Source organism: Tauraco erythrolophus, chromosome Z (genome assembly GCF_009769465.1).
Source record: "Tauraco erythrolophus isolate bTauEry1 chromosome Z, bTauEry1.pri, whole genome shotgun sequence".
NCBI lineage: Eukaryota > Metazoa > Chordata > Aves > Musophagiformes > Musophagidae > Tauraco > Tauraco erythrolophus.
Genome location: NC_141496.1, coordinates 51,838,491 through 51,864,233, shown reverse-complemented (window position 1 = coordinate 51,864,233; position 25,743 = coordinate 51,838,491). Strand labels below are relative to the sequence as shown.

The following is a 25,743-nucleotide window of genomic DNA, read 5'->3' as shown; positions in this document are numbered from 1 at the left end:
AATATACATAATTAATAACCCTGCGCAGCTGAAGACCACCTACAGTTCACTGAAGAAAAATGAAAAGATGAAGTGATAAAATAAATAGTATCAATCAGAACAGCTTTAGTTTAACTCTACAGTTTCTATTCATTTCTCAAGACAATAACGTCCTATCAATTTAGCAGTCTGCGCCAAAACATTTCAAAGACTTATGTTCAAAAAAAGAACATTTTTTCTCTAACTATTAGAAGTAGTGTTCAACATGCCACAGAAAACTTCCCCTAATCAGTATTCTGGGAAATGTTCTGTTGCTCTAACAAACTCAATTTGGCTTGTCACCCTAACGAAGCTATCAGGCAGCGCATTACCACCTACATCTCTTGCACAGAACTGACAGACCCAGAGCCCAGAATACTAGTTTTTATGAAGCTCTAGTTCGCAGGCAACAAGAGAATCTGGCTTAAGAGAAATAACACATAATACAAGCAAATTAACTGTAAGAAATTACTTCTCATAATAACTTGCGATCTGGAGTCCAAATCTGAGCACTGCTGCACAGCAAAAGACACAGTGGTCTTCCCTCTCAAAAACAGCAATGAGATATACTAATTAGTAATATTATGAAATTATAATCCTGGGCAGTCCTGGCTACCCACTAGTTTTGGCCATAAATTAATCAACCCTCAGTTATTCCTCCAATTTGCCCAAAGGTTGCAATGTTTGCATGATGTGCAAACCATACCTCTACATAAAAAAAAAGAAAATCGTCAACAATTTTGTCTCAAAATGGAAATGAAAGATTAGTGCCTGTTCCTTCTTGTGTACACTACAGAAAACAGGCTTAGTGGCTAGCCATACTTCCTTGTATGCAGCCCAGGACACAATTGGCTTCTTGGGCCGCAAGTGCACATTGCTGGCTCGTGTCCAATTATGCGTCCACCAGTATCCCCAAGTTCGTGTTGATACTGGGGACTGTCCCCAGCCAGGAGCAGGACCTTGTACTTGGCCTTGTTGAACCTCATGAGGCTGACATAGGCCTACTCCTCAAGCCTGTCAAGGTCCCTCTGGATGGCATTCCCTTCCCTCTAGCAAATCATCTCCACCACTGAGATTGGTGTCATCCACAAACTTGCTGAGGGTCCACTCAATCCCACTATATCATTGATGAATGCATTAAACAGTGTTGGTCCCAGTCCAGACTCCTGAGGGAAACCTTTAGTATAAAGCCACCACATAAAATATGAATATTTCAAGCAAGCCCACGTACTACTCTACTCACATTAGTTTCTTCCAACATATAGCAGATTTATGTCAGAGACAGATAACATGAAGAATGGCAAATAGGAAACTTCCATGGAATAAGAGCAAGAAATCACAGACTACATAGCTTAAAATAAAAACAAGAAAGATGACATTGTTCTTTAGTATTTCACATAATAAAGAAAGGGATATACGTTAAAATCAAAAGATAAAGGATATACTGTTTTTAAAAAACAACAATATACATCACTTTTCCCTCAAGTGGTAGAAAATCAGAAATCAGGCAAGTATACAGACTGAAATCTCCAGGCTCATTAAGTAGGATATTTCACAAGTGATAAACAGTCATCTTTGAGGGTGTAAGACAGCTTCTAAGTCATAAGGTGAGGCAGGAGTTTTCATCAAACAGGTTAACTACAAGATTCCACCCCTATGCTTCCATCCAAGGTGCCAAAGACAGGATACACCATGAACAGATTTTCCAATCCAGTACAGTTAACTCCTGTATTTGTGGAATCGGAATCACTAACAAGGTACAACAAGGTACACTTGACAAAAAAAAGCGTCACTATGAATGCAACTTCAATCATACGAAGAGTGTGAATAAATCAAGAGTCTTAAAAACACTCAAACATCCAAAATGAAAAAAAATTCTAACTCCCCCCCCCCCCCCCCCCCCCAACACCAATCCTCAAGATTACTACGGAAAGCAAATGTCATTCCTACCTTCAAGAAGGAGGACCCAGGGAACTAAAGGCTGATCAGCCTCACCTCAGTCCCCGGGAAGGTGATGGAACAACTAATCCTGGAAACCATTTCCAAGTGTACAAAGAACAAGAAGGTGCCTTGAAGCAGTCAGCACAGATTCCAAAATGGGGAAGTGACGTTTGTACAAGTTTATCAAGTTGGTCAATGAAATGACTGGCTTGGTAGACAAGGTGAGAGCAGTGGATAGGGTCTAACTTAACTCCAGGAAGGCCTTTGACCCTGTGTCCTGTAAGATCCTCATAAACAAGCTGCTGATATACGCTGATGACGCAGACAGAGGTGGATTGAAAACTGCCTGAACAGCCAGGCCCAGAGCATGGTGACCAGAGGAACAAAGTCTAGTTGGAGGCCAGTAACTAGCACTGTACCCCAGGAGCAAATAGTGGGACCAGTCTTGTTCAATGTCTTCATTAATGATCTGGATGATGGGGCAGAGCATACCCTCAGCAAGTTTGCACATGACGCAAAACTGGGAGAACTGACTGATAAAAGAGAGGGTTGTGCTGCCATCCAGAAGGACCTGGACAGACTGGAGAATCTGTCCAGACAGATTCTGGACAGGCTGGAGAAATGAGCCAACAAGATCCTCATGAAGCTCAGCAACGGGAAGTGTCAAGTTCTGCACCTGGGGAAGAACAACCCCAGGCACCATTTACTGGCGGGGGCGGTGCGGGTGGCACTCAGCTGGAAAGCAGCTTTGCAAAAAAGGACCCGAGGGTCCTGCTGGACACCGAGTTGAGCATGAGCGAACAATGTGCCCTTACAGCAAAGAAGGCTAATGGTACCTAAGGCTGCATTAGGAGTATTGCCAGCAGGCTGAGAGAGGTGATCCTCCTCTTCTACTCAGCAATAGTGAGGGCACATCTGGAGTACTATTACCAGTTCTGGGCTCACCAGTACAAGCGAGACATGGACATACTGGCAAGAGTTCAACAAAGGGCCACTAAGGTGACAAAGAGACTGGAGCACCTCACATACGAAGAAAGGCTGAGAGAGCTGAGACTGTTCAGCCTGGAGAAGAGACAGCTCAGGGAGACCTCATCAATGTATATAAATACCCAAATGGAGGACACAAGGAGGTCAGAGCCAGGCTCTTCTTTTCACTGGCGCCCAGTGACAGTACAAGAAGCAACATGCACAAACTGAAACAGAGGAGGCTCTGCCTCAATACAAGAAAACACTTTTTCACTTTGAGGGTGACCAAGCACTGGGACAGACTGCCCAGGAACGTGGTGGAGTTTCCATCCTTTGAGACATTCAGACACTCTCTGGACACAGGCCTGGGCAACTGACTCTAGGTGGCCCTGCTCGAGCAGAAAGGCTGGACCACTTGACCTCCAGAGGTCCCTTCTACTCTCAGCCATTCTGTGATTCTGTTGCTGACAACTACAACTGAATGGTCATACTTTTTTCCATGTACCTAATATTGCTTCTGTGAGAGAAGTGAAAAGCATGAGTCATAAAATGGTTTGGGTTGGAAGGGACTTTAAATCAATAACTTATACATGGCCGTGTAAAGAAGTATCTATACAGAGGGCGCATTCATAGGCTTAATTGTTTTAAATGTTATACTCCTATACACATTGCAGACAGTATTAATAAGTGGACATACACCTCTTTTTACACAGAAAGCCATTAATATAATCTCTAAATCAATCTAAAAACCTAAATTGTAAATTTAATCTAAAAATCTAGCACTCTGGTCTAAGTATTTTTCAGGATCCCAACTATTTTTTAACTTTAATTTGAGATGTTGATGAAAGTTTACAGCAAGTTGGCTACTATAACAATGTATTGAAGGGAATACTTGGCCCGTTCTTTCTCAAGGTATTGGAATACAATATAGCAAATATGCGCTGATACACAATTACTTGTAGAATACACAATGAAATAATGATGGGATCATGCAGTCACCTACTGCACTTATAAGACACTACAAGAAGATTCATAAGATTACAAGGAGACTGCAAGTTCTTCTTCCATTATCTCATGCAATTTTCAAAATGTTTTACCTCTGTGTGCCTTGTTAGAAGAATAAATACCTTATTTCGCAATTTTCTGAACTGAGGCTTTGGGTTAAGGAAAAGTTCTCTTGAACTTTCAAGTTTTTCACTCAACTAAAGTCTACAGGATTAATGTATTTTCAAAACAAACTGAGAAAGTAAATTGAAGTTCAAACTCAAATTGCACCTTAGAGTCAACACTCAAACTGATATTCAACTTGTCACCTAGGCTAGGACAAGAAAAGAAAAAAGGGGCTGAAATGATGCTTTAAGCATTCGTAGAGGCACACACCTATATTTCAACCTGCTTTCATGCTCAAAAACAAGTTGCACCATGATATTTTGGCAGTTGCTTTCCTGCAAGCTTAATTACAAATGACAGTTTAAAAATGCTTTATATAGGACGTAATATACTAGCAAAATGCCATTCCATCAGATGACACTGAGGTGAAGTCACAAAGAACCTCCAAGCCTAACATGCACCAGAAGCATTGTATGTTGCAAGGCTTACAAAACTGCAGACAAGAAACGGCAACTTTATTCCCAAAGTAGTTCACAGAAGGACCAGAGGTGTGTATGGTACAAGCTCCAAAAAACAGGAGAGAGGATCAAAGGTGTTTTTATTAGTTTCTCATATGCTGAAGACCCAGCAGAAAAATACATTAGTGCACAGTTTATCTGAAGAAAATTCTCAGACAGCTGCTTTGTAGGGTGTCTTCAGAATTGCCTTCCATTCTGCAGCCATACATTGTATCCTGAAAAGTTAGTCTTCTAACCTTCCGTGACTTCACTTGGTTTTAAAATTACTCATCTCCTTCAATAGACTTCCCTATATACTCACTGCATCATTGACCAGTTAAACTCTGGGACTTGTATGCCTGGCATTGGTAAGTATTACCTCAAAAAGACAAAAGTCCAAGATGTCTTGTTCAACTCAAATTTTTTCTGCTTACTTACATTATCAGTCATTTACTTGGTTAGGTTCATGTGTTACTATAATTTTGCACATGAAAATCCTACAAGTTCTGTGTCTAAAATTACCCTGTTTTACAAAGGATCAAGTTTAAATACTTTGGAAAAAGCACCTGTGATACAATTCTGAATATCTTTAGCCTGCTCCACAGACATATCTCATTTTCTCAAAATGTGCATTTTACACCTAAATCATAGAATCATGGAATCATAGAATGGTTAGAGTTGGAAGGGACCTCAAAGATCATCTAGTTCCAACCCCCCTGCCATGGGCAGGGAAACCCTCCACTACACCAGGTTGCGCAAAGCCTCATCCAACCTGGCCTTGAACACTTCCAGGGATGGCGCAGACACAACTTCTCTGGACAACCTGTTCCACTGCCTCACCACCCTCTGAGTGAAAAATTTCTACCTTATATCCAATCTAAATCCGCCCTCTTTCAGTTTAAAGCCATTGCCCCTTGTCCTGTCACTACACGCCCTTGTAAAAGGTCCCTCTCCAGCTTTCCTGTAGGCCCCCTTTAAGCACTGGAAGGCTGCTATAAGATCACCCCGGAGCCTTCTCTTCTGCAGGCTGAACAGCCCCAACTCTCTCAGCCTGTCTTCATAGCAGAACTGCTCCAGCCCTCAGATCATCTTCGTGGCCCTCCTCTGGACCCGCTCCAGCAGCGCCATGTCCTTCTTGTGCTGGGGACTCCAGAGCTGAACACAGTATTCCAGGTGGGGTCTCACGAGAGCAGGGTAGAGGGGCAGAATCACCTCCCTTGACCTGCTGGCCACGCTTCTTTTGATGCGGCCCAGGATACAGTTGGCTTTCTGGGCTGCCAGCGCACATTGCCAGCTCATGTTGAGCTTCTCATCCATCAGCACTCCCAAGTCCTTTTCCTCAGGGCTGCTCCCAATCCATTCTCCGCCCAGCCTGTACTTGCGCTTGGGACTGCCCTGACCCACATGCAGGACCCTGCACTTGGCCTTGTTGAACTTCATTAGGTTCTCACAGGCCCACCTCTCCAGCCTGTCAAGGTCCCTCTGGATGGCATCCCTTCCCTCCAGCGTGTCCACAACACCACACAACTTGGTGTCATCTGCAAACTGGCTGAGGGTGCACTCGATCCCACTGTCCATGTCATCAACAAAGATGTTAAATAGCACTGGTCCCAGTACTGACCCCTGAGGAACACCACTCATCATTGGCCTCCACTTGGACATTGAACCATTGACCACAACTCTTTGAGTGCGACCATCCAGCCAATTCCTTATCCACCGAGTGGTCCATCCATCAAAACCACGTCTTTCCAGTTTAGAGACAAGGATGTCATGTGGGACAGTATCAAATGCTTTGGATAAATCCAGGTAGACGATGTCAGTTGCTCTTCCCCTATCCATCAATGCTGTAACCTCATCATAGAAGGCCACTAAATTAGTCAGGCAGGATTTGCCCTTAGTGAAGCCATGTTGACTGTCATCAATCACCTCCTTATTTTCTATGTGCCGTAGCATAGTCGTCAGGAGGATCTGCTCCATAATCTTGCCAGGCACAGAGGCGAGACTGACTGGCCTGTAGTTCAATTCTAGGTTTATTTAGGTATAAACCTGCTGGTATAAATAACGTTGTTCTATTTCTGTCAGTGTATCATGTGTAACTTATACATAAAATTCATTTTCTGTGTATATTTTACTAAGCAAATCATCAAGAAACAAATTGAATCTTATTCCAAGAAGATATATAACAATGATAAAAAAAAAAGTTAAAATAATTAAGTCAGTGTTCCCCAATTCTTCTGAACTATTTGATCCTGGCTGACAATGATGTGTTCTGTACATATCTTACAATGCAGCTGAAGGCTTATTATGAATCAAGAGAAGGATGTTATTATACTTTCTGATAGATGCAGATATTTATGCCTAAAGACACAATGAGACTTCCATAGCATATACCAAAGTTTTAACTGGTAACAGGCACGTATGAAGCAAGATTATTACACCATCATAGAAAAGTATCTCAAAATCATAGTAAGTATCTAACAAAATGCACCATCCAACCAGCTTAGAAAATTAAAGATGGCAGGAGCTCAGGAACACTTTAAGTGTACACAAAGAATCAACAGACTGATGAGCTAAACCACTACACCTGTTCATAAGCACATTTTACCCTTGCTCTGCCTCCAAACAGTATGTACACAGCATTACTTCGTATTGCTAACAGCACAAATACAGTCACATTCCAACAGTCACAGCAGCTCAGCTAACGTGTAACATCTCTTAATTTAAGACAATGGAACTCCACTGCCTCAATCACATTTACCTACTACCTAGTAAGCACTCTTTTTATTTTCCAATACCTTGGCTTGTCACAAACTCTGCATCTTATTTTAAACTCCTTCCTTTCAAAAAAACCTACAGTTTTATTCTCTCTTAGAAAAAAAAAAACATTACCTTCTGAGGTGTCAAAACCCTCTGCCTGAACTTTTCAATCGTATCTTGACCGGCAGCTGCCCAGGCACTGGCAAATGTTTCAGCTTTGTCTTGATCCAGGTGAATGCTTTGCAGCTGTTGTTGCAATGAAGCAGGCTTCAAATTATGATAGACTGCCTGTTAAAAGAAAAAAAAAGCCTGCTGTTGTCAAGTATCACTCTACGAGTTGTGCCAGCTACACACTACGACAGATGGCCACCATGTTCACACAAGACTTTTTACTAGCAACTCTGCTGTGGATCTGCAGCCATCCTGTTCATCTTAATCCTCTGACTGAGAACATAGTTAACCTTTTCTATCTCAATTGTATCTCAAAATGCATCATTACAAATTACTCTTCTCAAGATAGACCAACTATGAAAAAATGCATGTACAAACTAGACCTGAGTATATGCGTATGTTTCCACTGTACATAACACCAAAGCAGCTATCACTGAAAAAAAAAATGGGTTTTGAAGGCAATTGTGACCATGAAGAAAGGACAACTTCTCCAAATTCACACTGTTCAAGCAAGTCTGAACTATGAGGTAATATTCTGAAGACAGGAACAGTTTGCCAAAAAAAAGTGAGTTAGATATAACCTCCCTATTGGCATCAATTTTTGTGATAAATAACATATATAGTATGTTGGACTCCACTTTCAAAACACGAATACATCAGTAACAAGGCAGGGAGAAAAAAGAAAAAAGAAACACCACATGTGGCAAAGACCATACAGCAGTCTTATTATCTATAATAACCTATCCAGAGACCAAAGGGCTGTTAAAAAATTTGTGCTCTGCCAGAAAAAGCAGCTACTCTAAGAAGTGTAGCTATCAGCAGGGACACAAAAGAGTCTTCATACAACATGTATCCCACGTAGGACTCTTGTCTTGGGATACAACTTGTATCCCATGTAGGCAGTGAGCCTAATCCAAATCAGGAAAGCAATCAAACAAAAGCAATAAAACCATGCATAGCATACTAAAGATTTGACTTTTTTATTTTTGAAATCTACTATCGGATTAAAAATATCAACAATTCATAAGGAGAGAAACAAGGTACCTGTTCCAAAATGAATGATATAGTTTCAAGAACTAGATGAAGGTCCTGCTTTTCCAACGAAAAAGCTATTTGAAGTTTCTGTTCCTCCTCTTCACTGAAGCTACTTTCAGCCTGAAGCACAAAAGTGGTTAGTCCTAGAACTCCATTAAGCAACCTAGAACATACTTATCAAAACAAAAGCTTTCTTCCCATTTTTATAAACACAGTGGCTGTCCAGTTATTTCTAAATAAAAACAACAAAGTTCTTTTCCAACAGAAAAATACAATGCAATTCCTCTGACTGACAATCAAAATTAAAACTATCAACAGTATCAGCCAACAGTATCACATGAGGCTATCAGGATTACTTGAAATACATCACAAGAAAATGCTTTCTTTCTCTTTGCACCTGAGAAACACTAAAGAAATATTTTTCTTTCAACTATCAGATCGCTCCAGCAACCTTTTCGAAATAAACATAAGAAAAGTAAGAAGAGCATTACTTGAATCAGACCCCAAAGAAAACAGAAGGCAAAACTGTAGTGAAGTTAGTTATGTACGCTGCTTCTACTCTGGATACTCTTCTGAAAACCACCCACGCTGTTACAAAGGAAATAAAGGCCTAATGTATGCCTATTGTCAAAGTCAGATTTGAACCTACAGCCTACTGTATTACGGAAGACTACTGAGAACATGCTGTACTTTTAAAATACAGCAGTTATATTTATTATACTACAGCAAATTAAACAGTAACATAAACGCAGACATTGCCGTCTTTTAAAACATAATTAGTAACAAATCTATGCTACGGACATCAAAACACCGTATTTAGTTAGACCACTTGGTAATCCAAAACTGCAAAGCTACACAAAAAAGCAATTGAGCTGTCAGAATAAACAAAATGAGGCAATTACACAAAGACTTCAATGATTGTGATATCTGTTACAAGAGTATCAAATGGAATCATTATTTGAATCATTAGCTGTTAGAAGGAAAAGCGGAGCTCTGAGTATCTGCTTTGTTACGGCAAATAAGTTGATTTAGTTTCTAGCAATTTAACATGCCCTAGAGTCGGGGATTTTGAAAAGGCCGGCTGAGAGATTAATGAGATCGACTGAGTGGGCTAAATTAAAAAGACCACTCCAGCTTATATAAACACTGATTAAAATTGTGAAGAGCTACTAAACTACTATTGAGCAGTTAAAAAAAAAAAAAAAAAGAGTTGGTGACACTTTCCAGTGAACAATGAGTTAATATCCATGCAAAACAATTGAGAAAACCCTCTGCAATAACAGCAGCATCCAAGATGTTAATTCTGGTAAGAATAAAGTCAGCAACTGTATCAAATAATCGAAACAATCCTTATAGTCTCAGAATTACGACCTTTAATATATTTGCATTTTCTATCCATGCTGCTTCCAACCTGTAATATTTTAATATTTCATTTGCATATATATAGGTACAGAAAACAAGTTCTGTATTCTTTTTATATTTTTTCTAAACATGAAACAAGGGAATAAACAAAATTTGACACTGAAAGACAAAGAAACTCAACAAAATAAGGTGCGTGTCAGCATTTATCTTACAGTTTCCCTTGCAATATTTATTGCCAAGGTTAGATTTAGTCTCTATTTGACTTTTTGGCCCTATGTGATCAAACTGACTACTGATTTTATGTCTTCATTTTTCTTTATTATTTATTCTGTAATTTAAAAAAAACCCACCTTTTTTAAAGATGTCAAAAAAAATCATTAAAAGTTATAGACTTAATTTTTAATCTCAATTCCACAGATAGCTCTGGTCAACGGACATACAGAAACGGGGGGAAAAAAAAATGTGTATGTGCATTTAGTCTTTCTCCTGAGAGAGCAAAAGCAGAGTCTGTGCAAAAAGCCAAGGAAGATGCATCTCCTCTGAGAGCGTTCTCAAGAGGCACCAGCAGCTGGAGGCAATGGAAGCAGGTTATAACACTGCTGGTTCTCACACCATTCACCTTCTGCCATTCGTTACTGGTTCTTACTTAAAGCACCTAAAACAGTTCTGAACAGCCAGCGACGAATCAAATTAAGATCAAAAATACTTTAAAAGGCAAAAATTGGAAGTAATTGTCTCTTAGCAAAATAGAGCGCTGCATCTGTCCCAAAAGGACGACTCTGCCAGCCGGACAGAGCTCTGCCGGGCTCGGCTCCGCTCCCGTCGCGTCCCGCAGCAGGACGGGCCAGGCTGCCCACGCTGCCAGCAGGGAGAAGGGCGGCTGGGGAGGAGCGGGACTCGGCGGGTCGCTGCACTGCCGGTCCGCCGGCGCCGCTCACCGCAGACCCCGGCGCAGCGCGGCCGACACCGCGCCCGGCCCCGGCTGGGCCCCGCGCCGCCCCCCCCGCACACGCCCGGCCGGCACTGCTGCCGGCTGAAGGCGGCCCCGGCGGGCTCCCCCGCCCCGCCGCGCCGCGCCCCGCCGCGCCGACCTTCAGGTGCAGCTTCTGGAGGAGGCGGGAGAGAAGCCGCGGGAACCGGTCCGGGTCCATGGCGTTGAGCAGCGACACGGCCCTGCGGATGCTGCGCGGAAGAAGAGGAAGCGATGAGGGGGTCCCAGGCCCCGCCGCGCCTCACCACCGCGGCGAGGCTCCCTGCCCTGCCCTGCCCTGCCCTGCCCTGCCCTGCCCCGCCCTGCCCCGACCCGACCCGACCCGCAGTGCCGCGCCCGCCCCTGCCCGCGCTGCCGCCGGCGCAGCCGGTACCTGTCGCTCTCCGGTACGACGGGAGCCGCCATGGCTGCCACTGCGGCCCCGCCCCGCGACGGCAGCCCGGAGGGGCCAAGCGCCGCCGCTCCGCTCGACCCCGCCCCGCCCCGCTTCGGCCGCGGTGGCGGTGGCGGTCGCTGTCCCACGGGCCGCCGCCCCACCGGCCGCCGCGCAGTCGCGGGTGAAGGCAGAGTTTGGGGTCTGGAGGTAACGGGGAGAGGGAAAGTGGCGGCGCCTCCCTAACTGCTTCGCAGCGCCCCGCAGCTGTTGGAAAGGCTGTAGTTCAAATCCTGGGATTTAAAAGCTGTAAAGGGCGCCTGGTGCCTTGCAGGAGGTGCCGGGGGCCGGATTTCACCCTCTTGTCTCACGCGGTCGGTGCCCATATCTGAGTCACACCGCTGAAGCGTGGGTTGTGTGGAACCCCTCCGTGTCCCACAGACCCTTTTTGTTCCCGTGTGGTGGTACCCAGCCAGCTCCAAAACACGGGGCAGCCAACTTCTTGTTAGCAGAGCACAAACCTGTAATAAAGTCGTCACGCCTGAAGTGTTGCAGCAAATTTTGGCAGAGGCCATGGAACTAACATCGGGTGGCTGCGTTCCTGCCTTCCCCAACTCACCTGTTCCCAGGTAACAACCCCAAAGTCCTCACCACCCTGTCCCACACCGTCCAACTTCCCTGCGCAAGGCGCTGAGCACATCATGCCAAGTTCCAGGCAAAGTTCATGCTGTTTGGCCAGCCACATGGACAGCGTTAACATATGAGCTCCTGCCCAAGCAGCACTCAGTTGGGTATTTCTACTATATGGATGTTACTTTGAATGGATGTAATGTCTCTGAGACCCCTGGTTTCCATCAGATTTGGCTGAAATTGAAAAATGGGCTAAAAGACAATGAGACATCAAACACAGGAACAGGCAGCGTGACTGTGTCAACCTTGTTTTCCTAGAAAGCCAACTAAAAATATGGAAAGCCTGCAAAAGACTTCTAAACACGGCTGTAAAGGTTTGTAAGAGGTGGCCCAAAGGGTTAGGTGTATGTTAATAAATTATGGTAGGCTCAAGAGGCAGGTGGGAAAAGGCCAGAAATTTTTGAGGTCCTGTAAAGAAGTGTTTTATCAACTTACATCCTGAAATCTTTCCTCTGATGAAGTGAGGGGAATTTAGTCATTAACATCAGTAGGGCCAGGATTTCAGCCAGGACCTTTGAAAAGATAATGTCTGTTTAAATAGACTCAGCCTTGAGGACCAAAGTTCAGGAAAAGAGTGACAAACCTGGCCATACCCCAACGGGAATTTTAAAGCAGGGAATTCCTGGCTGAGACTTCAACAACATTGATACTATACACCAAAAGTTGGACTCACAGTCGCTGTTATGGACGGCAGCTACACTTTTCAAGCCATTGTTCTGGGGTGAAAAATAATTACATTGAACTATTTCATCTGTTTTTCTGTACTCTTATAAAACATGAAAACACAATACTCTTGCAAGAAGTTTATTTGGCTGGAAAAAAACCCGAGCTTTTCACTCCATGCTGAAATAACGTAACTTCTTGTTCTAGGAAATCTCCCCCGAGAGCAGAATTTTATAAAATCTCTTCAGTCAAAACGAGAAAGGGCAACTGGAAGTCTAGACAATTGCTTACTTATTTTAAAAAGTTCCAGCCGATATAGGTATTGGATACACCACTCAGGTTTGCTGCCAATTCTCTGGTTTTATAATCATATGGACCTGTTTTAAAGCGTCGTCTTTCATGCTTTGCTGCATCAAATGAATATTCAAAATGAATAGTCAAAACAATGAACATGAAAACTCAAACTGGACAGGATCCTGAGCAGCCTCCTCCAGCTGGACCTGCTTCACACAGGAGGTTTGACTTGAGACCTCCGGAGGTTTCTTCCACCCTGTATTATTCTGTGTTCAAAGCCTCACTGACGACATACAGGAAAGAGAGCACCTGATTTGAAATAATAAATAATGAAGCTGATCTGATAAGGTGCTGTCGAGTGCGCAATTAAATATTGTTTTTCCTAATACCTTTTCTGTTCCTAAAAGAGAAGTATAAAAAGTTGTGACTTCTCATACATCCATTCATTTTTTACTGTTTTATACTTGCGTCCATGATCCATTGTAGTATGGTCTTTTGGATTAATCTGCTCACATCCTATGACAAAATCTTAGACATCCATGACTGAGACTTCAGAGCATTCTGCTCCTAATGAAGGTTAGGAATCTTACTGCCTTACAACAGTTTTGAAAAGCTTAGTCTCCCCTACTTTGCATTTCCAGAAATTGAACTATATCTTCTGTTCTTCCACAAAGACAAAACGGGCTTCATGTTATTATGGGTTGTTTTGCAGGCTTTGCTCATCACCCAGCCCTTCAGTTAGAATTTATTTAATCTCTGCTTTTTAAAATACTTCTATGTTTATATATAGAGCATGAAAAGGATGTAAAGTTAGGAATTATGGAAAACTTTCTACAGAAGGTCAGTTAAGCACTGTAATAAATTGCATGAGAAGTTGAGGAATCTCTTTCATTAGAGGTTTTAAAGTACAGAGAGACAAACATCTGTCATGAAAAATGGATAATAAATGCGCAGAAAGTGAGTAAAGCTGACACGGCATTGAGGACTATAGCCTCTCAAGATCCTACCAGGACCTGTTTTCTTTGGATGTATTATTTTCTCTTTTTTGCTTGGCTCCTCTTAATCCACTTTTTATTCCATAGCCTCTTACTCGCAGTGCCATTTTGTCTACGCTCAAGCCTTTCCTTTTTCTGTCGTCTTCATCTCTGTTATTTTTCCTTGCTTCTGAAGACACACACAGAAGAACATGTTGACTAAATATTTGTCCTACAACTAAATGAAAACAAACCAGTAAAGTTTCACATAAATGTTCACTTGCAACTTGCAAGTGGACCAAGCAGTTGAAGTTAGAAAACTATGAATTGGTGCGGCAAGGATTGAATTGGGCCTTTCACCTAGTATTAAATCGCTCAACTTTGGCAATCTTGTTGAAAAAATACTTCTTTTTTGTAAAGTGTGTTCTAAGTGTTCACCCTCTGTTGCAGTCTGTCACTGTTATCATTATGAAGTAATCTGCCGTTCTTTCTGTGCTGTTATTTGGGTGCCACTGTATGAGTAATCTCATTAAAATCTCCAGGACTACTTGGATTCTGCTCAGAATGAGTAAGGGCCCGGAACTATGAATCAGGGCGGTGGGCTCAGTTTATTGGTTCTGTGTGCTGGTTTATTGTTTGCTATTTTTGTGCTTATATGTGAACATTCGCTATTACATCTCGTCATGCGAAAGGAGTCAGGTTACTTGGGTGACAGAGCGCATCACAATGGAAATCAGGGCTCCGCAGCCTACTCCTTTAATCAAAGGCATCTGTGACCGTACAGGAGCTTCCGCTGTGGACAATAGGCCTTAATTTATTGCATTAGAACACACAGAGGTATGATCCTGTAAGGGATCAGCATTCATACACTTGCACCTGAGGAGAGGTGGAAGCAAGTCAGTACCTTGCAGGACCAGGCCAATGGAGAAAAGATGCATTGCTCTCTGCAAATGATAGGACAGGAAATCTTTCTATGGTTTATGCCAAGATTACAAATTAGGGTAAATGAAATGCAAGTATCACATTCTGACTAATGTTCAAAGTTGCTGTTAGCTCACACTTGATATTTCTGTTTTCCAAGTAGAATGGGATCAAACAAAATAGTCCATTGAAACACGCATAATTTATTTTAAAATGTTTTAAGATCACGAAGAATATGTCCAAAGGAGAAGCTACAATCAATATTTCTATCACTAGCTGAGAAACTTAATAGAGCTGCTGCAACTGTAATGCTTTTGGTGCAAATATTTATCTAAGGCATATTTAAATATTTATCCAGAAAGTATCGGTATATATTTCTTTAGTCGAGCTCTTCTGGTTTTCCCCCTGAAGTAAATCCAATCTCTGTTCTACTCTGGTGTGAATGTATATAAGGAAACTTCAGTTGTGTTCTTATAGGAGGTGTTAAAAGGACCATGAAAAATGTCTGGAAAAGAGTTCAAAGTGTATTATTTTTCTTCTTTTTTTTTGATGACTTTCTATGTTTGCATGAATCACAGAGGCTGGCAAGTATTAACTGTAGAGTTCTTACCTCTACAAATGCTGGCACATACTAGCATAAGTTCAATAACAGTACGGACTTATTTCCTCTAAATGACACAGTGGGATTGAAGGGCACCTCTCCATATGCAGAAGTTCATTTTAAGCTAGGAGGAAGAATTTAGTGGTCTGAGCTTGCGACTGAATTATCTAGACTTTCTGGAACCACAGATCTGACCTCCCAGGGCTGACTGTCTGTCATTTTTAAAGCACTGTAGGTAAACTGAATACCGTGCAGTTTACTGCGGTTACCTAACATTAAATCTCCAGGTGGACAGGAATCCCATAACACTTTTCATACAAAATTTAGGAGCTTTGGGGGGAAAAAAAATCTCCATATTTTGCTTGTTGTTTTACAGTGCTCTAATCAATTTTATTCCTAGTCTGTGTTCCAGAGGTGCTATGTTATATATGTAACTGTAAATGAGTAATCATGGAGCCTTTACGTAAAATGATTTATATAAATAATTCTAAGTTCTCATTGCGGAACTTTGCATGAAGGATTTTCAAACACTGAGCTTAATTTTGCTCATTAATTAGCATGGAAACAGAGGCAGATATGGGAGTGGTGGCCCTGATACAGCTGACTAGCTAGTGAGCTTCGTGCCCCAACGCAGCTTTGGTCTGCCTTATTCAAAAGTCCCATCTCTTAACTCATCTGATAAAGCCTTGGGTGTTCTTTGTCTTTAGCACACCTTTACATCTTAAAAGCCATAATATTTAATGGCCTTCGCTTTCATTGTGGATTCTTCTGAGCCACAGGGTAATAATTTCATTAGTATTTCCTTTCAATTGGCCGTTGGTTTAGGAGCAGCTATAACTATCCAGCGCAATACACCAGGAGAGCATATTTTTCTCAAGAGCTGTGACAACTTCTGATGTTGAGAAGTATAGACAAATTGTTAAATACTGAGAGTCTTCAGTGGATAAATTTCTGGCTTAAAGTCTAATGGAGTGCAACGAAGGCAAAAAAAGAAAATGCTGTGCACGTCTTTGTTTTGGTTTTGAGTTTTCAAGTTTGTAAATCACAGAATATGCAGTGTGGCATTATGTAATTGCCTAACAAAAACTATCAGATATGGGCACTTTGTTGTCATTTTTATATGCATGTATCTACCACTAAGTTTCACAATCAGTATAAACATGTGTATGACACCAGTCTTTTTCTTTTATTTTTTTTTCCTCAGGTACACTGCCCTGATAGGGATTACACTTGTGCACTGTCAGCTGCTCATTTGGAATTGGGGGAATAGTTAGCAGGATCATTGCAAGGATAAAGAGTCATTCTCAAACCACAGCAGAACTGCCTCTGCAACATTCTCTTATTTCATTATCTTTATCTTGGCTCTCACTTCTGTTTTTTCAGGTTTTGTGCTACATTTTCAAGGTTGCACTAAAAGTGTTAGTGATGGACTTCTCATATACCTTGCATGTAGCTATGATTGTGACAGAAGCACAGTTCATGTTAAAAACCACAAAGTTAACACCAATGAATTCAATAATGGGATTCTAAAGATTTTCACCAATCTGGATTTAATCACGTTACTCAAAAACTGTAATGTGTAGCCTTACCACAGGAATCCACTTGAAAAACTACTGGGGTTTTTGCCTGTATGTGGAAAGAAAGTGAAGCTAATTCAAATGTGTCTGTTTCAGATCTTGAGGTTATTTCAAAGGAAGGCTGCCATCTTCCTGTCCATGTAAATCCCCTTTATCTTCTTGAAGAGCTGCTTATTCAGTCAAGTTCAGGAGTCTGTGGCACAACTGGAACAAGAAACCAATCGCTGACTACACTGCCAGGATTTCCACCTACCTTAAGAAATACAGCTCAGAGATGATGTGGGCTATTTGGACTCCTGGCACAAATCAAAAGCTGCTTTGGGACCAGCAGGGTATATGAGAGAACAGCACCAGATCCAACAAAGAGGGTTTTAACCACCATATCAAATATTCCTATGAAGTTTTTTGATACTGGGTGTTTTTATGCTACAAGCTTAAGTACTACTGTGTCATTACTTGAGAGGAGCAATAAATCTTTCCAACGTATCGTGTCAGAAGGAGACTGTGGTGTTAAAACATTCTTGAGATCTGTTCCAGGAAGTTTCTTCTACTGGGAGATATCTCTGACTTGGAGCAGAAGGTTTTTGTCCACAGAGAATGGCCTCTTCTAGGAGAGAAGGTGGTGCCACATTCAAAATTGGCAGAGTCTCATCAAAACCAACAAGCATTGGGCCCAGGGAATGATTCCTCCACTAGCAGCATGCTCTTGGAGATCACCTGTGAACTGTGACTACAGAGAAATCAGCAAGAAAATACTGATTGCAGGTAACGTGGTTCAGCAGCCCAGGGTAAGAAAATTGTCTTCCCACAGCAGTCCAGCCATCTTCAATTTAGAAAGTCAAGATTTAAAGAGGACTGCCTAGGTAGCTCAGTAAAGCTCACAAGGATGAGGAAGAATGAAATACATACTTTTACTTAATGGGGAAGGTGGAAGTCTTCTAGGTAGGCAGCAATAAAGAACACAAGCACCACTACCAGGCACTTCACTAGAGACAATTCATAAAGCCAAGATTTACTTTACTTTGCTCAGGTGCAAAAGCTATCAGAACAAAATCAGTCAGGGACAAAAAATGGCAACACGCTGATCACATTCCCAGCTTCAGTCTCAATCCTATCATAAACCCATCTCCTATTGCAGCGACATTTTAATCCACATTTGTTTGAATTGCATTTCGGGCAAGGATAGAAGCAACCCAGGCAGTTCTTTTCCAGGCAGTCACATAAATCGATATTATTACAAAGCAGCCTGCCATGTTTGTCATATTTCTTCGTATTTCTGCAAAAGAGAAGAAAAAGCGATTCTCAGAGAATGCTTCAACATATTCAAATACTAAACCAAACAAATGTGGAAAACATCTGTCCAGGAAGAAATATTTCCTCTTTAACAACCTCACAGCATGATGGAATACCAGCATTATATCCTAATTGCAACAGCCACTATTATTAAAAATTAAAGCGTGACAAAGAAGTAAATCAAATTTCTCTTAAGTCACACAGAAAAAGCTTGTTTTCCCAGCACAGCTTTCATGTGTAGTAAGAAATCTCCCTTCAAAATATTAATGCTTGTATTAATTTAATTTCTATTCAGTAAACAGCATACCAGCCATTTTTTAAAGTAAAATATGTAAAAAATTAGCACATCTTACTTGGGCTTATTAAAAAAATCTCGTTTCATCTGTGACATGCACGCTTTCTTTTTCTGCTCCCTAGTTTCCGGATTGAAGTCAGCTACTTGAGGTCCTGGATTTTGAAAGGCTAAGCATTTTAATTGTTTCTCAAGTTGTTGCTGTAAATAAACAACAGAAAGTTTATAATTAGTATAATTAGCACTATTTATTAGCTGCCAAATGTCCTCACTGGCTTTCAAATGACATTAATATTCTTGATAAAATAAAACAACACAGGTAAGAAAATGAAGCAAAACTCAACCTAAATTAAGATCCTATTGTTTAAAGTGTTCACTTGGCTAATTGTTGATGGAGTATTCCTTTACCAGTCATTCCCACGACCAACTATGCATCCTGACAGGAGAGGGAAGGACCACGACTCTGAATACATGACTCTGGTACAGCGGCGTGGAGTTTGAAAGTGATCTTGTGAGAGGCAGAATCATGTATTTTTTTCTCAGACTTTATCCATAATGTAAAAACAAGTCCTATGATTATAAGCATCTCACCTGGATTTGCCCTTATCTTCACTGTTGCCTCAGATGCCTAGAACCCACCTTTGTTCAAACAATCTGGGTGCAAGAGAAACGTCTGGAGGAGCAACCAGTGCAGGAAGGAAGCATTTGCACAAGTGGGCAATACAAAAAAAAGCACACAGAAAAATAAAGAAACTAAACTAAGCACAATTTTTGAGAAATAGGAGGGAGCATTTTCTTGCCTATTTTATGGAACTCATGTTAGCAATTAGCTAAAAATGCTAAACAGTTTTGGAGGTTCAAACATTGGCTCTGTGTATTACCATGCCACATAGCCCATGTATGTTGACAGTCATGTTTAAAGTCAATGCAAACAAACATGGGCATTATGGCAAACAGTTTCTCTTTGGACAATGACTGTGGGCACTGAACATACAGTTGTCATTCATTATGCAAAGGCACAAACATACATACAAATTTATCTTTTCTCCTCTTAGTTAAATGGAGCTGACTTGCCACCCCTCAGCCTCCCTGGAGGGTGTCATACCATTCAGAGTCCACAGTGATTTTTCACAAACAAGTTAGTGTCTTCACTGCTTCTCATGGGGAAAGCAGTGGCAGTTCAGTCCAATCTGCTGACACAGTGATTTAGAAACATGCATGCACTTCAGTGTACTTATCTAGAAGGTGGCTGATGCTGTGGATCTTCAGCTGCATTGTCCTGAAAACCTATAGAGCAATCTCATGCACCTACATTATTCAAACGTTTCTGCTATTGGGTCTGGGGTAGATTTTAGGTGCAGAGCATATGCTTCGGCATCGTCATTGTCTACGACCATAAATTATGCGATTTCAAGTTGAAAACAAATAATAAGCTGTGCAGATAGTCCTCCCTGTAAGAGTACTCTCCTATTTCCCTACTTCCTGTTTCATTCGAGCTTGTAAGTGCTCTTAGCCCTCTAAATTACTGCACTGCAATCTTGACTCATTTAGCTGTTGTTGATACTGATATTTCCCTGTTGAGTCCTGCTTTTTTATTTTCCTTTTTTTTTTTTTTAAGAAATTGAAGGGAACTGCAAATATCTTAATAATAAAATGGTACTGGAGAAGTCATACCGATTGTTTTTGTGTTGTTGAGCAGTCCTTAATAGCAGAGACATTTCCTTCTGCAGACATTTCCTGGGCAGAATTGCTTTTCTTGCAGTTTTCTTCCACGTGAGCACTCATTTGATCACCCTTGTGAAATATATATATACATATGTGTTAGACATATGAAGAGATCTACAGTTTTAAGTTAAGGTTTTAAGGTAAGCAGGGGATATCCATACTAGGCTTTTATACGTTCTTAACCAACACCAAATGCAGAACAAAATGTGGCTTGGTATCAGCCTCCATTTAAAAAACACATTAAAATAATACAACTGACATATGCAAAAGCTGTAAAACCAAAGCCACTCTATTATTCGTCAAGCAAACCTCAAAACATCTCTAGTGTATAAATAACACAGAAATTGAAAGAAATCTTGTCAGCTCTGACTCTGTTATTGACACCACTTCACCACATTGTCATCTTTAATGTAGCGGTGAGAACCGGTATTCTCACAGAACACCTAAGAGGCAGTCGGAGATGTGTAAGCGCAACCGAAGACCGCAAGCACGCAGGAGCAGTCATTTCTCGTGCCAGCAGGTGACACTGTTGTCCCAGCTACAGCTCTTTTTGCAAGGCTCCAAAATCGGAGCGGCCGCAGTATGTGGAGGCGGAGAGCGGGAGGGGCCTGGGCATATTCTCTGGCGTTATTCATAGGACCCAAAGAGGGTGTCAGAGCTGTGACCTTAGCAACTGCAATCCCTGCACATTGACAATTTTCTTCCTAAAGACTTCAACCAATGGACTAGAAGAAAACTTCTTGGCTTTTAAATCTCATTCTGTAGCTTAGCGGAAGATTTTATCTATAAATACAATGTGTAGCTTTTAGGTTTAATAGGAAAAAAAGCACATCACTCACTCTGCTAACAAAGCACCCAGGGAGGACCGTGGGTTCTGTGAGTCTGTCCTACAAATGCCATGCATCACCTCTCCCCGTCACACAGAAATGGTGGTGGCAACTGCTGAGGATGGATGTTCGCTACTTCTTCTTACCCATGCTGTGAAGTTACTTAGTTGAAACCTTTTATGCAATATAAGCAGTTCCAGCGCCTCAGACTTTAACCCCAAACACCACCAGAAATATTTAAGCTGTTTTGGAGTTCCTCCAGTACTTCCCCAGGTGTTGCCCACACTCTCCCACAATGGCACTGTCCACAATGGGATGCTCTACAGCAACAGTGATAGTCCTGGGACTTGAGCATCTTTTTAGGATTAGAAAAGGATAGCTATTACCAGGCAATTAGCATTTGCTGTATGGAGAAGCCTGCTTTCCTACCAGAAATTTGCAAGAGACCCACAAATAAAACAAGAATGAAGGCCACTCCTCCAGAGAAAGTAAGCATTGCTCTTCGTTTGCACTCAAGTTGGAGTCCTGATAAAGATTTGCTTCCTGCATCTCCTCTTGTGTCCAACCATGCATCCAGCATTGTTAAAGCACTTTATGAGTATGCATGACCATCATCCGTGCCTGTTTTATTACCACGTGCAGGGGTCAGGAGCAGAACAGCCATCAGCAGGTTATCAGTGTAAGCATGCAGAATTCCTGTGTATACTCTGGTGGTGTAAATATTTGCCTCCTTTGGAAACTAGGTTCTAGCAGTTGTCCAGAGCCAAACACCCAAAATCAGAAGCCTCTTTTGAAATATTGGCAGAAAAGGAACAAACATCTTGTTCCAAAAACATTTCAAATGCCCTTGCACCTCAGTGAAAATATTCTGAACAGAAAAAGCAGCACTTTTCTGTCTCTGTATGTATTGTGAAGACAAAGTGTCAAATTTTAATCTCCAGGAAAGATACTCAAAAATGAGGCAGAGTGTGACTAGGAAGCTGCAAGATTCAGAGACTGATGAGACTCACAGAACTGATTATCCTCCATAAATTGTTCTGAAGGGGAACAGGAGAATGGGGGAGGCTGTGAGACACAGACATCCACTCTCAAGTCTGCAGAACCTAGTTATCCAAAGGAAAGTATTTTTGATCCTGCAGTAGAGCTTTTTGATCTACTGTTTTTGGTCTGGCTGTAGTGATAATCCAGGGGCAGTGCACTGGACACTAGTCTCTTCCATAAAAATTTCAACTCTGAGGACAACCATCAATTGTATTCCTCCTCCACCAAAACTTGTGTTCTCCCACACTTTTGAATACAGCAAGTACTTCCTGAAGGTGATCACCCACATCTCAACATCCCACTGTGGCTGTAGCTTATGGCTGAGAACTGGTAATTTCAGCACAAACCCTTGGCACAACTGACAAGGCTAAAAGCAGATTAAGGGAGAAAGAAAATCAGAGGCCGTGTTATATTAAAAGACACTTGGTCTCATCCAGGTGACAGATGTTTCTGCTCACAGAACAGTTTCAGAAGATGTTAGGATTTGGAAGGAACCGCATTTGTTTACGATTTTCATAAGAGAAATACTTTCCTGTATCTGCTTTTTCAAAAAGTTAATATTCCTATTTATGATCCTTACAGATTGCACTGCTAAATATTTAAGCTGGTGTGAAATCTGGTGACTGGGATTCCAGATACTTCAGCCTGCTTGATCTCAGCAGCCTAAAGCTGGTAGTTTTGCAGTGCTTGCCAGAGTGAATGCACATTGTTTTATGTTGTATTTGTTCATGCTGTTGGAGACTTTCTGGCTGAGATCTGTAAGCATGTTCATTACCTTCACCACAGCAAGACAAGATGCTGTCCCTATGGCTTTAAGCACCCGATGGACACATGACTGACCCATTGCAGTAGTCCCTTCTTCCTCATTGCCTAGTTCTGCGGCAATGCCTGTGGGCTCAGAAACTAGCAGTTGGGTTTGTGGCACATTCACATATGCATCTTAAAACCTCTATATGACATCTGATGCCAGCCAAATTAAGAATGAAAATAAATTACTCTTCCTCAGGATCAACTAGGGTTTCCCTGCCCATGGCAGGGGGTTGGAACTAGGTGATCTTTGAGGTCCCTTCCAACCCTAACCATTCTATGATTCCATGATTCTAACTATGGACTGAGCTGTAAAGATGCAGAAAGGCCACTTACCAACTAGCCTGCGCCTTCTCTCATAGCTCCAAACGTGCCTATGTGTTCAGAAGATGGCCTTGAAGCCAGCCAGGAAAAACAGACCAGATGAAGAAACAGGTCTTGTCTCTTCTAACTCACCCGGTTTCCCAGAAAACTGATAAACATGGTGACAAAGCAATGGCCCATTCTGTGACAGGAGTCTGGAGGAGCAACTCTCACCCAATCCCAGTAAAATAAAACAAATCCTCATGAGTTTTCCCTCTCAATCCCAGAACCTTTCTGCCATATCTGGAAGTGAGGGATCCTTTAGCTGAACTCCAAGAGATAATTATAAAATCATGTGCATCTTCTGGTTGTCATGCAATAGGCAGAAGACATCTGCCAGACTTACCTTCTGAAAACCTGCAGTTCTGAAGGGTGTATGTTCAGAGCAGACAGCAAGACAGAAAGGAGGTTCCCCAGAATTTTGAATTGTACTTACCAAAGAAAGGTGCCGGCACAGCGTAGGTTTACTGCTGCACAATTCCTCTGACAGTGGAAGTATGACATCAGCCCCAGAGTAACTGAAACAGAAGACAAATGATCAAAATAATGCTCCCCAGAGAAGCAGGCTGAAGACAGTGCCAGGTAACTAAAAGACCTCACACTTTCTCTCTCATTAATTATGGCTTTTAAATAGTACTTAGCACAAAAAGTGGAAATAGAGAAATGATATAAACTGTGATGAGAGTCTTCATTTATTACTTGCATCTGTGGTATATTCACCGAGCAAATGCATTTCTTACAGCTTTTTTTTAAAGGAAAGTAAACAAAAAAACTGTAATAACCACTGTATTTCACAAAAATTGAGATTTTTTTTTTTTAGGACATGGATGTAGTAAAGAAATATTTTACCACTTTAGACAAAATGTTCTGGATTCTGTTCACCATCTCCCAACAGTCAAAAGTCATCAAATAAATATGGTTGCCAATAGCTAAAGTGACAATGCAACCTCACAGTTCAGCTTGCTGCCTTTCAGGATTTTTTGTTGCACTAATGGAGACAACTCAGGCTCCTCCTGATATCTCCAGATGCCAATTTCCAGCATGCTGCAATCACTTACGGCTTTCATTACTTAACTTCCCTTGAACATAGAAAACCCTAAAAAACATCCAAAACTGTCAGGTCTTATAAATTCTCCTATTGTGCTTAGACAAATAGTCCAACATGTCCTTTTATCTTCATCAGCTGTATCCATCCTTTCTCTAAGGTATTTCACAACCCAGTCTAAGGGCAAGTAAATTTATTACTTACGATACCATTTTCTTCCCCTCCAAACACTTTTAAAACCAAAAGCTGATGTAACATCCTACCAGCAGACCTTAGCTAGATGACTTAAATGCTCCTACACATACCTTCATTTTGTTCCACAGACTGTTTTCCTTGTTGTGAAAAATAAACCAGAAACCCCTCAAGGGAAAAAAAAGTCACAATCTCCAAGGTACTCATAAAACAAGACACAAACAAAAATCTACAACCTGTTTTATTCTCCTATATTTTTTCCAATGTTCTTCTGATTTCTCCGTATTCTACATAATGGAGAAAACGGGAATTATTAACTCTATAAATATAAAATCTACATAAACTACTTTATGCTTAATGTCTCATTTTCTTCCATTTTGCTAATACTTCTATTTGTATATCTTAACTTTTTCTGAATTGTTTGAGCATGAGTTATGATATTTGTTTATCATGGCACACATGATAATGCACAGCCTGCAACATAAAATAGTTTTTACTGAGTAGCTACGATTAAGTGAGGATGAACATGCAGGTTAAAATCTTAGGGGACATTTAGAGAGGTTGATTCTTGTGGTGAAATTCCTAATAGGACAAGTCTTCCCCACCAAGAGCATGTGACTGTAAATACGCCTTGGGAGATTGGATACAAATGTCCCTACTCTTTTTTTTTTTTTTTTTTTTTTCTGAGGGGGTAAAAAAGACAAGCAGAGAAATAGTTACTGATGTGTTAAATTTCTTTTAAGCCATTATCTAATGTCAAGTTGATGCTCCTTTTACACCTTAGTGCCCTATGCCACGCAGTGTGCTCGGTAACATCCTGCAGCCAGTACAAACAGGGCAGCTGAAGAAAACAAAATAAATGCATTGTTCAGTGTTCAAATTAATCTGAAACGTTCTTAGCCCATTGAGGCTCTGTGACTTCATTGTTAAGACAGTAACACTGAGTGAGGTCTCAGTGATGTTGCATTTTATAATTCACCCCTCTCCTCCTCCCTCTCCGCCGTTTTTTCTGAACTGACAGGTTTATCAGCTGTTTCTGCCTCTTGTTTTCTCCTTTCTGGATGCTTAAATCAGCAACAGCGGGGAGGGGAGGGCGGGAGCTGGCAGGGACAAAGCGCATAGAAAGGCAGGGAGATAATTTTAGTGGCTGAGAAGCCCGGGAGAAGAGGCTGTGGAAGGCTCCTGTGAGGCACAAAGCGGGGAAAAAAACACCTTCC

The 25,743-nt window shown here is 41.5% G+C and overlaps 2 protein-coding genes across 2 annotated transcripts in view; both read right to left on the bottom strand.

Moving 5' to 3' along the window:
* COMMD10 (COMM domain containing 10) overlaps positions 1–11,253 on the bottom strand; it is a 122,012-nt gene extending 110,759 nt beyond the window's left edge. The window contains exons 1-4 of the mRNA XM_086629616.1: positions 11,222–11,253; positions 10,949–11,039; positions 8,505–8,615; positions 7,422–7,577 (exon numbers count right to left, since the gene is read on the bottom strand). Of these exons, the coding sequence (XP_086485742.1) occupies positions 7,422–7,577; positions 8,505–8,615; positions 10,949–11,039; positions 11,222–11,253 (390 nt within the window). The remainder of the gene's footprint in view (positions 1–7,421; positions 7,578–8,504; positions 8,616–10,948; positions 11,040–11,221) is intronic.
* Positions 11,254–17,994: 6,741 nt separating this feature from the next.
* On the bottom strand, positions 17,995–20,311 carry ARL14EPL (ARF like GTPase 14 effector protein like). Its single transcript, XM_086629957.1, has 3 exons — positions 20,201–20,311; positions 18,588–18,727; positions 17,995–18,217 (listed from the first exon to the last, which is right to left on the bottom strand). Exons 1-3 carry the CDS (start codon positions 20,309–20,311, stop codon positions 17,995–17,997), a joined length of 474 nt encoding a protein of 157 aa, XP_086486083.1.
* Positions 20,312–25,743: the final 5,432 nt, after the last annotated feature.

Coding starts and splice junctions, on each gene's coding strand:
- ARL14EPL (XM_086629957.1), bottom strand. CDS start 20,311: ATGAGTGCTCACGTGGAAGAAAACTGCAAGAAAAGCAATTCTGCCCAG. Junction 18,728..20,200: donor CAACAACACAAAAACAATCG/GTATGACTTCTC, acceptor GTTTATTTACAG/CAACAACTTGAGAAACAATT. Junction 18,218..18,587: donor GATTTTTTTAATAAGCCCAA/GTAAGATGTGCT, acceptor TCTCTTTTGCAG/AAATACGAAGAAATATGACA.